Here is an 18,682-nt window from a genome sequence, read left to right as displayed (position 1 = left end):
TTCCGAATGATTATTAGTTAACCTATATAAATAATATTGTTAAGTTTGATACGTCCTTATATTCATAAAAAATAGAGTTTTATATAATCTAAATAACTTTTTTATTTTTTTCACACTATTAATGTTAAACGGGTAAATCTGAAAGAATGCAATTTTCTTATTTTTTTTTAGATTTTTTCCCTTAATTTTTTTTTTTATAAAAGTTTGAATGAGATCGATATATCTTCTGTGGGTCAGCAATTCTGCAAAGATATTATCAAACTCCAGTGACGTTCATATATCGAAACATTTTACCATTTCGACGCTCAAAAAAATACTTCTTCACGCTGAAGGTTCTTGAGTTAAAATTACCTTAGAGAGTCTATTTGATGATTAATTTCTTATATCTCGTATTATATTAAACTAGCAAGACAAGGTTCCGTTAACCCCTTCATAGGCCCCGAACCTTGTCTCGGTCTTAGCAAAAAACAAATCTCCCAGGCACTTTATAATTGGGCCTAGGAAAAAACAAGGAAGAATTAGAGAAGGACTGAAGGATGTAGACAGGCCAAGGAAATGATTTCAGACTATGACGGCTCTAAAGCAAGTCGACTGCTAACAAAGACCCGGCAAAGTATCAAAGACTTGGTGGGAATCCTGACCGGGCACAACAGTCTAAACAGGCATCTACACCTTCTTGGTATAAGAGAAATCCCACTCTGTCCGAATTGCGGTACAGGGGAGGAAACTTCATACCACATACTAGGTATCTGTGATAGGTGGAGTCGCCTGAGAAGGAAAACTTTCGCAGCAACGACACTCCAACAGGAAAATCTGGACTGGGATAACGTGCAAGTCTTTATAAAAAGGACGGACCGACTCAGTGAAGACCGCGCATTGGGAGTGGAGGCGTAGGGGTAATTCTGGGGTTGGCGAAAAGGGTCTGTTCAGGCTTACTTGTCGAGCTCTAGCTCCCCCACCCTTACTACTACTACTACTACTATATCTCGTATTTTTATTTTCAGGATCATTTATTATATTTCTGTTTACATAAAATCAAATAGTTCAAATAGATGTTTATTTTTATAACTTCAGTATAAATGAATGATATAAATATTTGTTTGCATATGACATCCATGCGAGATTAAAAAATATTTTCGTTGTATAAAAAGTATAAAATTGGTTCAAATATTTTTCAATTCTTTTGCTTTCCAAAAGAATGAAATTGACAGGTTACAAAGTGTGTTTGAAAAAACAACAATAATATCTTATCCGTTTTAATAGAGTGGAACCCACACAGGCTGTGCGGTTTAGTACTGCTTAAATTTACGCCATCTTAGAATTCAAATTTCCAGCGATTAATTAAATTCAAATTTGGCATCGGATTTGACCAGGCTTTCTCTCAAACCTGATTGGTCAAATGCGTCGCCAATTTAATTTCGTCTTGTAAATGTCAAAATTAGTTCGAGTTTATACTTCTTTTAATAGTGGGCGCTTCAGGCCACAAAAATGTCCTCGTTAACAAGGAAACCCGCCTTTATAAGTATGTTTTCTATGAATTGTCAATCAATTTCATAAGATAGGTTTTTTACATAACACCTATTTACTACATATTGCCGTGTACTGTGTAGTGTGGTATAAAATCTAAAGTAACAGCGTTGACAGCTTCATAGAAATCCTTTTATTTTGAAGTGGCACAGAATTTACAGAAAACATACCTATAGTCTAGTAGTATTTTAACCAGAACTATCCATCAAACATGCCAGCCTTAGCCTCACAAAAAGAAGTTATAGAAAAGGGTACATCAAATGAGAAGAATGGGGTTAGAGCTGTACTTTTGGGGCCACCTGGATCAGGAAAAGGCACTATGGTAAGTGAGTTAACAGAAATTATATGTGAACAGTGTATTTTTAAACCACTTTCTAATAAAAAAATATTTGAAAACTTTTTGGAGATGGAATTACTTTTAGCCAAAAAGGGTATACTCCTTTGTGGCTAAAAGTAAATGCTGTTTTACTATTTTCACTCGCAAATGAGATGTCCATTCTGTGCTCCATTTCAAGATAATTAAATTTTTTTTACTTTGAAATATAATAAGACATTGCTACAAAAATTGAGCACTATGGAGTTAGAAGGGTTCCAAGGGCATTTTTAAATTCCAATTTATCTTTGAGGTGACAACTTACTGAAGTTAATGGCAAAAAATTCTCATTACATACTATTTCATCAGGTGTACCCCAAGGGTCAATACTTGGATGTCCTTTATTTATCCTATACTCAAATGATTTTTGTCTCAGAATAAATAATGGAAAATGGACCCATTTTGCCAATGACGCAACTTATTATAACTTTCAGCGAAGCATTTTAGCAGGAAACTGGTTTTGTCTGATATTCTCTTACTCTAAATTTAAATAAGACTGTAAATATTGAATTCAGCTTAAAAAAACAATCTAGAGATATTAGGCAAATATATATCATTTATTTTAGTCAAAAACTAATACAGGTTATACAACAAGGTTACTTAATAATTACCATATTACATTTTTTAAAAATAATTGAATAACTAACAAACACTATACAATTACCACAAACATATGTATATTATACAAACAAAAAACAAGACACAAACCAGACAAAACATGAAATTTTTTTAGAAATAAGTGGTTTATTATACTAAATTTATGATTAAATGATGTTTACAAGCCCTTTTAAAAAACTTTATACTTTCGATTGTGTTGATTTTTATTGGCAACATATTGTATTCATTTAGACCATTAAAAAATAATGAATTTTGAGCACATTCTTGAGAAACTCTAAGTATATAATAATTACTTCTCAATCGCATGTTATGATCATGTATTTCTGCAGAAAATGTGACTTTACTCGACAGATACTGTGGAGCATGACCAATTTTAATCTTATGGACAAATGTCTGTGTATTGAGTAGAAGATGCTCTCTGACTGGTAACCATTCTAAGGCCTGTAACATATCTTTTGGAAACTTAATTCTTGGATGTAATACTGGACAAAGTACTTTCTTTTAATCGTCACATTAACAGCTTATGTCACAACCTGGCCATAAGCTATATGCTCAAAAGAATAATGCAGGTTACTAATGCAGGTATTGGAAGAATCAAGGGAAGAATTGAATATATGGGAATGTTTGAAAACCTTATAATGTATGGAATCTTATAATTATAATAATAATAATATCATTTATTTCCTCAGGACAAAACACATATACCTACATAAAGTTCTCTAACTAATGAAAAGTCATAACCACAACTAATTATCTAGTTCCAGAAAATTACCCACCAATACAAACATTTGCTGCTGAAAATTTTAGTTAAAAAACTCATCAAGAGAGTAGAGAAGCTTTTCTAGACCAGGAAATTTTTGAGCCTTTTCTTAAAAATAAATATATTTGGAGCATTTGTTATTGCAGCATTAATCTTACAAGCATTGTAAATCATATTTTTCTGATAAAATTCTATTTGGTGAACATCTGGCAATAAAAGGTCTTGGCTATGAGTATTATATACTTGGACAGATCTATTTGCTTGCATGCATTAAACTTGGTTTATTTTTATTTACATAAGTACTTATTTCAAAAATATAAACTCCAATTTAAAAAATGAATGAAACTAAAAATAATACCCCTCCCTGTATCCCAATATACATTCAACAGGCTGTTATGCATGCTAGAGAGAGATTAATGGCCTTGATGCATTAATCAATTCACTTATTACCACAACATAGACTATCTTTAACCCAAAAAAACTTTTAAGTCTTATTGATCAAGTTGTTTAATTGTCTTGCAGAAAAGATACAGGCCCTAACATCTAACAAGTTTAAATTTACAATTAAAGTGCTGTTGCATCAAATAAGTCCCTATGGGACGCATGAGTGCTGAGAGTTTAAATGGGGTACACTACCTGCAACTATTACTTGTGTAAAAAGTGGATTTCTTCTTTTTAAAAGGTTGTTTACTTCTTAATTGTGGAATATAGGCTTTTATAGTGAGTTTTATAATTTAGATTTTATAAGTTGAATGTGTTTAAGATGTGTATTATGTGTGTGTATTTTTTGTTTTTAAATCTAATAATGTTACTTTTTATTTTTGTTATTTTAGGTTATTAGTTATTAGGTTATTTTTTCTTATCATTGACAATGTTTAAACTGAATTGTATGATTTTGTCTCAGCTATATTGTACAATTGTTGTATTTTTTGCAAAATAAAGTTCATTCATTCATATAAATAGTAAACCTTAATACAAATGCTAAATCCATATCTAAAACTAGCTTACTCTAATGAACATATATAGGATGTTCTGAGAGTTGATCATGATTCACAAACCAAGTAATTTTTAAAATTTCATGTTTAAAATTTAATAGAATCACCCATAAATAGATTTAATTAAATTTTATTAATACAGTCCTAGAGTAGAAACCACCCACAACCCATAAAAAGATTTATATTTTAGGATGCATCCTATTACTATCTCTTTTTGGCAAATGGCTTAACATTCATTGTTATAATTTGTCATTGTCAGTAACCGATTCTACACAGTATTACTTCCCTTTTTATCATGGTTAAGCAATGGAAGGTTATACTTTTGATGAATATGCTGATATGCTATTAATATATGGGGAAGTTCAATGCAATGGTAGAGTTGCTTCTCAATTATATGAAGAGTGGTTTCCCCAAAGGTGAGATCTACCTCACACACTTTTTGAAAGGGTCAATCAACGGCTGAGGGAGACTGGCTCCGTCAAAATAAAACGGCCAGATAATGGTGCGCAAACGAATATCCGGACCCCGGGTTTCAAGGAAAAAGTTTTTTAACGATTTGAAGATAACCCATGTAAGTACTCAAACATTAGCTGATGCCATGGATGTACACTATCGGACAAAAGTAGAGAAACTTCTAAAAATTCTTTGATTTACGGAAACCATGTATTTAAATTAAATATTTACTACAAATATTGTAGTTCTCAACAACTGCGTTTTTTTACCGCATTTTACATGCCTCAGCCTATCAGTTGTTTATTTACAATAAAAGAATTCAAATATTTTCGGATGGACATAAGTAGAGAAACCTAAATATCAATCGTCCAAATTTAGTATTTAGTTCGCTTTACGTGAGTTCTGTTGATAGTTTTGCATAGTTTTTTTAATCAACATGCCTCGCGGAAGATATTTGTCTGAAGACTTTCGTAGAAAAATAGTTGATGCACACAAGAGTGGTATACGACAAGTGGACATTAGTAAAACGCTTAATTTGCATAAGTCCGTTGTTAGCAAGACAATTTCTAATTTTAAAACACGAAATTCAACAAAAAGCATTAAAAAAAGTGGCCGCCCAAGAAAAACAACCAAACACATGGAAATGATGATAAAAAGAATTGCCCAGTCTGATCCTCACAAATCAGCAAATAAAATTTTAAGTGAATTACCTGGTGTTAATGTTAGTACTAAGACCATACAAAGACGACTGAGGGAAGGAGGATTATTTAGTAGAAGAGCCGCTAAAAAGCCGTTTATTAGCAAGAAGAATCAGAAGGCCCGACTCAACTTTGCACAAAAATATTTGCATTGGACAACCAACGACTGGAAAAAAGTTCTTTTTACTGATGAAAGTAAGTTCAATTTGTTTGGGTCCGATGGAATCTCATGGGTACATCGACCACAAGGCAAAAGATTCGATCCAAGATATACACAGCCTACGGTAAAGCATGGTGGTGGCTCCTGCATGGTATGGGGTTGCTTCTCTGGGTTCGGTACAGGACCATTACACATCATTGAGGGTATCATGGATCGATTTGTGTATTTAGACATCCTACAAAATGTAATGCTACCCTTTGCTGAGGATAATTTACCTTTGACTTGGATATTCCTACAAGATAACGACCCCAAACATAAATCAAAGGTTGTCAAAGATTGGTTTTTATCGGAAAATATTAGGGTTATGGACTTTCCTGCGCAAAGTCCCGATCTTAACCCGATTGAAAACCTCTGGGAGGAACTAGACCGGCGTGTAAGGCAACATCAGATCAGTAATAAAAATGATCTTATAAAAGTTTTACAAGATTCCTGGAATTATATTGGAGAGGAAACCATTATGAAACTGTTGGAATCCATGCCAAATCGATGCCGCGAGGTGATTGCCAATAAGGGATACTCTACTTACTATTAATTTTTCTAAGATAGAAATAAGAAATAACTTGTACTTTTGGAATAAAATTTAGTTTCTCTACTTTTGTCTCATAAATATTTTGTTTAATTAAATTAAATCTTAGGATTTTCTTTTACAATTTATTTTACTTTATACAAATTAAGTCTTAACACTTATTGTTGATTTTCATTATGTGTAGAACTGCATTAGTTTTGAAGTATTCAAATAAAACGCAAATTTAAAAAGTTTCTCTACTTTTGTCCGATAGTGTAAATTATGTTAGAGTATGAAACGTTGTTCATGAACAGCTTCTTCGGCCCTACCACCTGCGAAAAGTACAATCATTGGGACAAAATGATTTTATGCCCCGCATAAATTTTTGCCTATAAAATAAAATTTTCTTGACCGGTGTACAGAAGTACCTCAAATTGCAAAATATGACCTTTTTACTAAGAAAGCTATATTTACGAAGGAAGGCATTTTTAATTCTAAAAATAACCATTTGTGGGCTGACAAAAACCCACATGGTATTCATTTAAGCGAATAAGAACATAGGTTCTCGGTCAATATGTGGGCCGGCATTGTTGGAGAACGATTATTTGGTCCAACTATGTTGCCTCCTCGTTTAACCTCTAACAATTATCAATCTATCTCTAGCACCAGGACACTCACTAGAGGAGGCGGAGTCCTAAAAGCAGTTCGAAAAACGATGTAAAATTTGGAGAGAACTTGGAAAAGCTTACTCAGATATACAAGAACCATAAGCTTTGGGTCTTGGGAGACTTTAATCTTCCTTACAGTCTATGGATTAAAGATGATTTGGCGTCGACAGCAACTCCTTTGATTGGTAGTTCACAAAATGGAATTGAATCCACTCAGTCTTTATCTCACCTGTGCTCCTATTATAAACTATACTAGATAAACTCTATCAGCAATATTAACAACAACTATTTGTACCTAGTGTTCTCTCAGGATAAAGAAATCTCGATACCACAGGCAGAAAATACACTATTACCATTAGACGCCTACCATCCACCACTTTTCTTCTCCATTCTATGTGAGTCAACACATATTAATAACTCTGGACTGAAGAGCGATAGTTTCTACAGAGACTTCAAATCAGCGGACATGCAGGCTATGACGGATTTTTTGTCCCAGTTTGAGTGGGACCTATTGTTTAAAAACAAATTTCTTAGTGATATGATCAGTATATTTTATATTGTTTATGTAACAGTTGATGTTTTTGTTCATTTGAAAAAATTTTCAGCTAAAAAGTTTCCTTTTTGGTTTTCCCAAGAGCTTAAGGAGAAAAAATCATAGAGAAAAAGAAAATACACAAAGAATATATTGGCTCAGATCTTTATTCGGACTATAATAGGTTTTCTGTTTTGAGATCATAGTGCAAATTACTGAAAAAAGAATGTTATCAAAATTATATAGCTTTGACAGAATCGTCTTTTAGGCAGAACGTGAATAATTTTTGGAAGTTTGTAAATAACAAAAAAGAAAAACAGCGTATACTATCAGTGATGCACTATGGTGACATAAGGTCTGCTTCAGGAGAGGATATTGTTAACTTGTTTGCAGATTATTTTTCAAAAATATACAGCAACAAAGACTATATGTTGTGGGACTCTGCCTTTTGGAGACATCAGCCTTTCATAGCTTAATATATCTGTCTCATTAATCTATGAAAGGTTATCTGCTCTGGATGTGAACAAGGGACCTGGTCCTGACGGCCTTCCTCCAGTTCTTATTAAAAATTGTAGCTGCCTATTTTCTAGACCTCTCTACATTATTTTTAACTTGTCCTTAAAAACTGGAACTTTTCCAGCTTATAGGAAATCAAGCTTTATTACGCCCATATTAAAAGCCAGTGAGGTCTTAAGTCAACAACTACACACCCATCAGCATCTTGAGTATTCCTAAGGTCTTTGAGAGCTTAATAGTCTTAAGCGCTCGAGTTGGGGCCGTTCGCATGGATCCCGTTAGGCATGCAAGGGGTTCGACTCTATCCAGTTGAGTTGGAATTCTTGCTTTATCCGCGCATGGCCAGCAAAGGATAGGTCCGTATGTGAGAAGAGGGAGATAATAGATGAATAAATCCAGTGAAGGAGACCTCAGGTGCTGCGAAAGCGTGGCCTCTATCTAACTCACCAGAAATAGTTCCGAGCCACGATTTTCACTCTGTCGAGCACTCGCTTGACAGATCACGTCGGAAGGAGAGTTGTCAAACGTCTCTTCAATATCTAGGAACTCAACCAGACAGGTCTTTTCATTTCCTAGAGCACCTTACACCACTTTTCTCACGAGGTGGTGTAGGGCCAGCTCCGCGGAAGTTTATATCTTGTATATGTTATAAATGATCAACAGTTGTAGAGTTTCCTATTTAGACTGTAATTTTCTGCAATAATTGAACTAAATTTCATAAGATCAAAAAATGTATAAAAAAAACCTTCATGATGTTTTGAGTACCACAATAGTAAACAAGTACCACACAGAATAAGATGTTAATCCTTAAGAAGAGGATTCTTAAGGATTAACATAGAGGTGATTTTAAGAATAAACGTTCAAATAAACCTAATTAACCTAACTTCTTAGATATTTTTATGAAATTTGGTACATGCCCTGTAAAGCATCTTTGTGATGTTGTGAAGATTTTTTCAGGTTTTAATCAGTGGCGTCACCATAGGTATTGGGGAAGCCCGGAATGTGTTGGGAAGAGAATGAAACTATAGACCGCGTTAACGGGGAGCGATGACCACTCACGCGCGCAAGTCAAAATATCTGGGTAACACCTACACTTTACCCAGCGACAGAGGTTTTCCAAAGCTAGTGGCCTCTGGTAACTCTACCTATGTGCATAACAGCCCCTTTGGCTGCTCACTGCCTTACAATTCACCAAGGGCGTCTTTACAACGTGTGAAGGGTGTCCAAATTTGGGCACTTTTATAGGTTATCTCGGTTGCTATAGGAGATTTTCCCATTACTGTGCTACTTTTTTTTTGAAACGAAATATGTCGTTGTCAAGATAGCTGTCATACTTTTTAATCTACAAAGTGATTTTCAAAATGTTAGATTTTGGGACCTCCCTTGTATCTTCGTTATTATTTGACACATTGATTTTTTTATTGATTGCATTATTTTTTATAGGTAACCCGAGAGAAGACAATCTTTTCCCGAAAACTTTTTAAAACTAAAGACAATTTTCGAAAACAAGACAAAAAAATTATCAAAAAGAGAATCGACTGAATAAAATCCATCTACATCTTGTAGAGTCATTGAGTGTGAAGTCCGGGTTAAGAAAAGCAAGGCCCATTTAATTCTACAATCGCACAAATTTCATCCTTACAAGGAAGAAAGTGTTCAACAGTTTCAACCTGAGTCCGCTGAACGTCGCGTCGCTTCGTTATTTGTAATTGGTATATTGCCCAGACACAATTGAACAATAACTTTGGCCGATTTTTAAAATGGAGCCATAAAGCCTATTTTTCATCAGATGGAATCTTTAATAGACATAATAGCAGATATTGACCAAGAAAATCCTCAAATTACTCTTGAACATCAACGGCCGAGAAATTTTTATGAAATATTCGGATACAATTTTTTTTTAATAAATCAAAAATATAAAAATCAATATGGGTTTTTTCAAAATTGACAGTTCTATAAGAATCTGTCTGATTTGTGTGCCTTCTTAAGAATAATGGCATTGCTTCCATAGAGATGCATGGGCATGGCGTGCTATTAAAATTAAAATAATACGTAATTATTTTACGAAAATTGTCTCTTATTTTTTTGAAAATAAACACAAAACGGATTTTTCTATTAATAAATATACAGTGTTTAATTTAAAAAAAAAACATAAGTTTTTTTATTTATTAGAATAAAATAGATAACATAATAGTGTTCTATGCAAAAACATCTATTAAAACAATTTTTTACTTTTTTTATATGTTAAATAATAACGGATATACAAGGGGGATTCCAAAATTTGAAAATGGCATATTTCATTTCATAAAAAAAGTAGCACATTTTAAACCGCATGGCTCTAACTTCTATAACTATCCACAAAATTACTGGTATTTGAAAAAAAAATTTTGAGTCCCATTTATTTTAGTTTCTTTCCGTTTTACCATCCGTTATTCCATTTTAATAAAATAAAACTTTAAATTATTGTTGGAAAATATAAGATTTACACTCCGTACAGACACCTTTTATTTCCAATAGGTTGAAACTTGTTATTGGTACTTTAAAAAGCATGTACGAAATTTCATAAAAATGCCTATTTATTAAAGTTATAATAAAAAATACTTCTTATTAAAACTCCATCACTATAGCTCATAAGTTAAAAAGTTTACAATTCACGTTTATGTAAACGTCTTAAAAAGCGTTAAGAATTAGCATCTTATTCTGACTATCCCTTTATGAGACCTGACTTTGAGGAAGTTTTTGCGTAACCTTTATTTATTTTTTTAATCAATATTTGACAACTTTTACAAATAGTGGTTTGTATTAGTCAGACCACTTTTTAATGTTTTTTCTTATATGATCCGTAGTTAACATTTAATTTTAATTAATTTCATGTAATATAATAAAACAGTTCGATTATTCTGTACAATAGATGATCGATTGCAATTTTTAAACAATGACACAATAAACTATTTTACTTAAAATCCGATAATTAAACGGTTTAGTCTAAAATAATAAATTCAAAGCATAAAGGCTTATAAAGCTTTTTGTAGAAGCACATCATTAGTTTGAATTATTTATTGACTATAATTTATTGATAATGAAGTAAAACATTTTTCTCCCACCCGCCTCATAAGAGCCACGTTTGAAGTATTTACAGTGGCTTCAGAAAGCGTTTTTATGACAAAAAAAAACATTTGCTTACTATTGCATCATGTGGTAAATTGTTCTTTGTAAGCCAATGTATCACTGCATTGATAAAATACGCCAAACGAGTTATAGCAGAGGCGTTCTTAAAACGGCAAATGTTATATTCTAGGGGATTTATTATAAAATTCCGTGTTTTTCGCTCTCCAACACAATCTTAGTTATTGATCTAAAATGTTTTGAAGAGACGTTAAATATGGATGATTATTATAGAAAAAGAACAAAAACACGTCTAAGTGGAGGTATACACGATCTGGTTTCAATGGTCCCCCAGAAATGCACGGAGTATACGCGATACACACTGCGTTATAAACGGATATGCATCAAGAAAATTTTAAAAAATTTATTTGCATCGAGACTTTCATGGAGAGATAATGTCTTCATTGCTAGAAATTATTTGTGGTCTTGAAGCAGAAGAGAGTCTGGAAAAAAAATCGGCAAATTTTATACAAATATTCGGCAGTATAATGATAGGTTAGTTAATTATTCCCGAATGTTTAAAAAATTATTTGGCGAATTGTTAACTGCGTTAAAACAAGATATTTAATGTAATCATTTATGTGAAAATTCGTGAAAACGCACGTTACAACCGGAATGTGTAACGTCATACATTTAAGTACGTGTCTTGGCCAGGCCGTTGCTACCGCAGCAAGCTGCGTTTCTCTTCCGTCGATGCGGTGCTAACACATTCGAGTATCGTCTTCTATTTAAACCTATGTGCTGTCGTACGAATGCGGCATTGGAGCGTTTCTGCTTGACTGTTGAAATCGTGTATACCCGTACTTAGGTTGAATGCAAAAAGAAAACGTCCAGGTGCAAAAAAAGAGAATATACTTATATAAAAATTACACGCTATAGTATACAATATTTTTTCTTATTTGAACAATGCCTATTGATAAGGGATTGGTACACAGTTCCCTGGTAGCTTAATTTTTTAGTGACGCACTTACACGCGTTTATATACAGGGTGATTAATGACCGATATTACGTTAGATATAAATGAAATTTTATTGATTTTTTCTGAAAATTCGAGTTTTTTCGTGGTTTAATAAACTAGACTTTATTATCTAAAATATTTCCAGAATTGCGACGCTTCTGCGTCGATCAAAACGTTAGCAATTTTATTATCTAAAATATTAATGATTATTAATGGTGATTAATGACCGATATTACCTTAGATATAAATGGAAGGGTATTGAATTTTTCTGAAAATTCGGTTTTTATCGTGGTTTAATCAAGAACACTTTATTATCTAAAATGTTTCCAGAATTGCGACGTTTTTGCGTCTATCAAAACGTTAGCAACTTTGATTTTTGAAATGGAATGCCCTGTATATAACATTTTCTATAAGGTTTTTTCATAATGGCCTTGTATCGTTTTCGAGCAAAAATAATTTGTGATTTTTGTTTAATGAAAACTTAAGTGAAATAAATGTGCTCACGTTTCATCGATCATCAAACTCTGTATATAGTGCAAAATACTTAAAACTTTATAGCGTCGAAGAAATTATAGCACTTGACTCGAGCTGTGGTGATTGGTGTCACAACCCGTTCCGTCCGACCGATTCGTCACCGGGTGGGCTTAGAAGGAAAAGTGAAAACATTTTAGAGGACCTTAAAAAAATATATAAGAAATTAAAATAACAAAAAAAATGCAGGGAATAACATAACTCGGATTTTGTGGTACTTAGAAGCGCCTTACTGCATCTAATTTTAAAACAATTTGTATCGATATATATCGATCGAAATATATTGCCTTGTAGTCTATTAGAGCTTTCCATATTTGCCAGAAGATGTCTTATTGGAGAAAAGGGCACAGTGGAAATAAAATGGCTATTTAGTGCCAGAAACCTCCTTCTTAAGGAAGTGTAGAAAACGAAGAAATTAAGCAAAACCACGAATGGTTTTACCAAGTAAAAGTCAATTTTTAAATTTATGAAGTGCTATTTACTTGAACTTGTAGAATCTCGAAAATCTAAAAGTATGAATATTAGAAGTATTACATTAAATAAATAGTGTGATGAATTTTTATTGACATAAACTCAAGAGTTTTGAGTCTTTTTTAATCATACTTCCCTATACCCATCCTTAGTGGTTTTCGACAAAAAAAAGTAATTTTGCGTGCGTTTGGTTAAAAATCAAGGAATTACTAATTGTTTATTTTTCAGCTATTTGGGTTTCTAAAAAGCTCAAATTTTAAACATCACTTCAAGAGGTCATCTTGACTAACTTCCTAGCTAGATAACTACATAGCCTGGTTTACTCAGCATTATACAGGGTCGTCGAAAATTAAATTAATATCTTTCATTTACTAAACTGGCGAAAAAGTGACATATTAAGTAAAAATATTAACATTGTGCTTTGTCAACTTAATTAAAAAGTCTAGAAGGGAAGATATTAAGTAAGATGTGTATTGTTGTGACAATTTCATATAGAGAAAATACTATCTCATCCGCTCAAAAATTAAATTATATTATCAAGTATTACATTAAATTAAACATAACGAAAGGTATCGTTAAAGATTTGTTCATATTTCTTTTAAATACGGGAATAAGTCTATTTTCTTCTTCTTTTCAATATTTGAGCATATGAGATAGTATTTTCTAAATTGATTTTTACTATAAGTGACGTAATACCCAACAAAATAACTAACTCACGGAAGATATTAACTACTCAAACGAGGTTTTGATGAGGCTATTTATTTTCCATGGATAATATGATCACATAATAGCAAGAACATTTAACGAAATGTATCCAGATCTGCCATCACCGATCCATTGATTGATTTATGGACGAAAGTTAAGGTTACAAAATAATTTTGTTAATTATGGCTCTAAATTAAAACCTGAATTAAAAAAAAAACCAAAGCCGTTACCAATGAAGAAGATAATATTAAGAATTTATTGGCATATTTTACTGCATATCCACAAGCTTCAATTAGATGTGCTAAGGATGATTTAGGTTTGTTTTATTATTCAGTTTAAAAAAATATTAGGCAATCATAAAATAGATCCATACAAGTTCACCCAAAGTTAATGCTTTGAAAGCACACGACTATCACAGCAGAATATTTTTGCTATTTCGTTCAGTGCAATTTTATTCGAACCTTGATTTAATCGAGAATCCACGTCCCCTTGCTGAAAAAATTGAAATTATTTTCATTTACGGTGGAAATCGTTATGTGCGGGAGACGGAAAGAATTTTAAATGTTCGGTTTCCTGGCCGTCAGTATGTCGAAAGCATATTCGCGAGTTAATTCAGAAATTTACCGAGACGATTAGTATTGCCAGTAGAAAGAATCCAGGGCGTCCCAGCTATCCAGAAGAAAAACAGGTGGATATGGTAAGAGATCCGCAACAATCTACTTCCACAGTTGGTGAGATGTATCTTCTGCTACTGTGAAAAGGGTACTTAAAAACATAAATTTTATCCGTATAAAATTCAAATGGTTCATCAATTGACAGAGGATGATCCTGATCGACGTATAGAATTCTGCGAAGTAATGACCTCTCGGTCATTACTTTCTAAATCTTTTTTTTCTAAAAAAAAAAACAAAAATTGGAAAATAGGTAAAAAAATAAAATAAAAATGACGTGTTTCACCGTTTTTTAAAAAAGTACATAGTTTTGAAGCTATGATACATGGTCGTTTCAACCCTTCCCGATAGAATTTCAAAAAATCCCTTCTTAGTGTTAGCCTACATAACTATAGGACAAGTCTTTTTATATATAGAGATTTTTAAGAGATTCTCAATAAGATTACACCAAAAAATTTAGAAAAGATCTACATATAAATATTAATTGTTCGCATTAGCCTGACATAACAGATTTAAATATCTTGATTATCTTTTAAATTTGATCAACATCCGGCGAGGTTAAAGATAGCATAAAGTTATTGCGTAAACTTGATAACGAATCGGATGTTTGTTCTTCATGAGCAAATGTCATTAAAGGTATACTATATTAGGCAGCTGAAAATCACTAAATGCGTAAAGCACAAACACAATATCCGGAAAAAAGTTTGTTTCAGCCGGTATCACTAATATTGAGGAAAATTTTAATTAAGTCTTGCTGCAGAATCACATATTATTATAAATAAAGACTATTATTAGAAATAATCTGGGTTAAAGGTAAATTTTCATTCCGGGTAAATGTTAGAATGATTTGTTATGTCGAAATGAAGACAATTTTTTTTTAAAGAATATTATAATATTTTTAGCCATAACTCCAAAACTTCAAAACCAATGAATTGGAAGGGGCCAAATTGAATGGACAGCAAGAACCCCCGATTTCCTACCTCACCACTTTTGTAGGAAAGTAGTATTTTTTAAATGTCCCTAGTGATATTTAAATGTAAGGTTTATATGAGAAGGCCGAAAAACATCGATGAAAAAAAAGGGAGAGTAAGAAGAGAATGTCAAAACATTACTCCGAATATCTTAGAAACTGTTTATTATAAATAAGCACATTATCCAACAATTGCCACTTCCAGCATAGGTTAACCATTTAGAAGTTCTTGATAATGTCAATTCTATTTTTATACTTTAAATATTCATAAATCTTCCGTATATAATGTATAGTTTTTTAAACCCTTATCTCTTTTGAACTAATGGATTTAGGTATAGCATATGTTATATTCGAATTTAAAATTCAAAAGTTCAAAAATACCATTCTATTTAAAAAATATAATTTGTGTCTATATTATCGTTGTGATTATCGCGCACTTACGTGCCTTATATCCGAGTCAGTTCGATCCAGATTTGTATGACGAAAGAATCTGGATGCAACAAGATGGTGCTCCCCCACATTATGCCCGTAATGTACGCCAGTATTTAGATGACAATTTTCCAAACGGATTGGTAGAAGGGGTGCAATCGAGTGGCCGGCACGTTCTCCCGATCTCACCCCACTTGATTTTTTTCTGTGGGGGGCATTTGAAAAGTCAAATTTATATGAGCAAACCAAGAAACCTAGACGAACTCAAAGAACTTATTAGGCAAGAAATCCGACAAATATCTCCAGAAGTGTTAGAAAATGTCAGAAACGAATTTTATTATCGTCTTGGGCTTTGCCAACCAGTAAATGGTGCTCATTTTGAGCATCTTATACATTAAACCCAACTTTTAATAATTTAATGGTTTTTTTTTCGTATTTCTCCTTCAGATAATCACAAAAGTAAATAGGGCAATTTAATCAAAAAGAAGGGCTCTTTTCAATGAGAGTTTAAAAAAAGTGGCTTTCCATTTGAAAAAAAAAAAGTTTGGGTTTATTTGGACCCCCCCCCCCTCCTGTAGGTGAAAAAATACAAAAACTATCTTGAAATGTGAATAAAAATAAACAAAAATCGACGGGTCTCAGGAATTTTGCAAGATAAATTTTGATTAGTTTTACCTGAATTTATTCCAGTTAAAGTCACCACACTGTATATAATATAATTAATAGATTGATCGACTTACCTGTAAGGAAGATCAATCTTGCTTATTCGAGCATCGAAGTTCTTCACCTTCACAATTTTTGTTAAATGTATATGAGCAGTTAATATAATTTGATTTAAAACAAATATGTTGATTCTCCACATTTGTCATCGTAAAATTTGCAAATACTATTTATTTTGTTTATAACTTCTTTTTCTCTTTATACAGAGTATAAATTAAGATACTATAAAATATAATAATAGACCAGTTTTAATCCTATTTATTTAAAATTTTTGTTTTATATTGGGCATTTATCATAATTTCTCAAAACTTGTCAACAATGAAAATGAAAAAGATTATAAACCAAATTTTAAGTGTATAAACCAACATTAATAAAACGACGTAAAATATTAACAAAAATAAGTTTTCCAGCTTATATACGGGAGTAAAATTGTTAATTTTTTTGTGTGTCCATTAAGTTAGGATATTCATACCTTTTGCTACTATGTTCTATCTAAATATTACTAAAGTATTCCTTCTACGTTTTATAGGCAGCTTGGTTAAAAGACAAATTTTGTGTATGCCATCTTTCCACTGGGGATATGTTACGTGCCGAAATTTCTTCTGGATCTAAGTTGGGCACCTCATTGAAAAAAACTATGGATGAGGGCAAACTCGTAAGCGATGACTTAGTTGTCAATATGATTGATAAGAATTTGGATAAACCTGAATGCAAAAATGGCTTTTTGCTCGATGGATTTCCCAGAACAGTTGTGCAGGCCGAAAAGGTAAGGTATAAGTGGTAGTATAAATATATAGAACATTGTCATAAAATATCAACTAATTGTTTTACAGTTGGATGACTTGTTGGAAAAGCGCAATTCTTTATTGGATGCCGTGGTTGAATTTTCTATAGATGATAATCTTCTCTTCCGTCGCATAACTGGCCGGCTTATTCATCCATCCAGCGGTAGGTCGTATCACGAAGAGTTTGCTCCTCCGAAAAAGGCAATGACTGACGATATAACAGGTGAACCACTTATTAAACGCTCTGATGACAATGTTGAAGCTTTGAGGAAAAGATTGGTTACATATCACAACCAAACTAAACCTTTAGTTGATTACTATCAAATTAGAGGAATTCATTACAAAGTGGATGCATCTCAAGCAGCCAAAGACGTTTTTAAAGATATAGATGACATTTTCACCAGAAAAGAAAAATCTAGGATTTCTTCTAGATTATAATCACAAAAACGCACTTTTATTCCTCATCCTATTATTCCTCATTAAGGCATTTGTTTTGCTGTTATTTTCTATAGCTTTGGCTTAGTCAAGTTCAGTTTTTGGGTTTATCGCTGCGGGGGTTAACTTCTATTAAATTACCTGTATAAAATTATTTTTGGCAACTTGTATTTTTCTATGATTATTGTTAAATAAAAAGCCGAAATAAAATATATTTTTTTTTATTTTACTATGCAAGTCAAAACGATTATACTACGTTAATTTTTATTGAATGCGTATACTTAATTTTAAAGTTTTTTTCGAAGCTGCAATAGTAGAAAAACCATACTTTGTAATTAAAACGGCATGCACTGGCCTGCCAAGAAGCGCATTTGAGATTACATCTTTAACAAAGTTATATCAGACCAGTTTTTTTTTTGTGAGTTCTATATCTATATAATTTTTGGTTAAAATAACGGGTTGAGACTTATAGTCTAATAGCGAGAGTTAACAGCCTTAAACTTTTTTTTTAAGGCTTAAAAAGAGGTTTTTCCTTTTTTGTAGAGTTTTGAAATTTGACTGCTTTGATTTTTTTCTCAATAGAGAGCCTAATATATTTTTTTAAATAATTATATAAAAAAATTTTAATAAACCCGTTGTTTCTTCATTATTGTGCCCTTGAAAAGGATATTGGAAAAGGCGATGGTCATAAAAATTAACTATTAAAACAAATAGTTCAATTTACTCGAGTATTACTGCCTTTCATGCTTGGCATGGCATAAGGGGCAATAATTTAAAATATCCATTTTTCTTTGGAGAGCTGGATGCCTACAAACTTTGCACGACCAAGTAGGAGATCCTACTATTGACATACCTGTGGCCACACAAGTTGGAAAATGAACTTTGCAGTTTGGACATGATGTATTCCTAAAAATATTGTTCGTAACATTGATCGAAAAATAATATCGTATTTAAAAAAGTTAGAGGTATAATTCTAC

At 32.4% G+C, this 18,682-nt stretch overlaps 2 protein-coding genes across 5 annotated transcripts in view; one reads left to right on the top strand and one right to left on the bottom strand.

Annotated features, from left to right (window-relative positions):
- The first annotated feature begins 1,484 nt into the window (after positions 1-1,484).
- LOC126748230 (adenylate kinase) lies at positions 1,485-17,917 on the top strand. The gene is made up of 3 exons (XM_050457320.1): positions 1,485-1,849; positions 17,015-17,251; positions 17,319-17,917. The coding sequence occupies exons 1-3, from the start codon at positions 1,739-1,741 to the stop codon at positions 17,706-17,708; spliced, it is 738 nt and encodes a 245-aa protein (XP_050313277.1). The 5' UTR covers positions 1,485-1,738; the 3' UTR covers positions 17,709-17,917.
- Positions 17,911-18,682, bottom strand: part of LOC126748213 (WD repeat-containing protein 35) — a 70,087-nt gene continuing 69,315 nt past the window's right edge. For all 4 annotated transcript variants that reach the window (XM_050457290.1, XM_050457293.1, XM_050457291.1 and 1 more), the window contains one exon: positions 17,911-18,611. In XM_050457290.1, coding sequence (XP_050313247.1) covers positions 18,437-18,611 — 175 coding nt within the window. In that variant the 3' untranslated portion in view covers positions 17,911-18,436. The remainder of the gene's footprint in view (positions 18,612-18,682) is intronic.

Source organism: Anthonomus grandis, chromosome 22 (genome assembly GCF_022605725.1).
Source record: "Anthonomus grandis grandis chromosome 22, icAntGran1.3, whole genome shotgun sequence".
NCBI lineage: Eukaryota > Metazoa > Arthropoda > Insecta > Coleoptera > Curculionidae > Anthonomus > Anthonomus grandis.
This window is presented reverse-complemented; position numbering and strand designations above follow the sequence as displayed.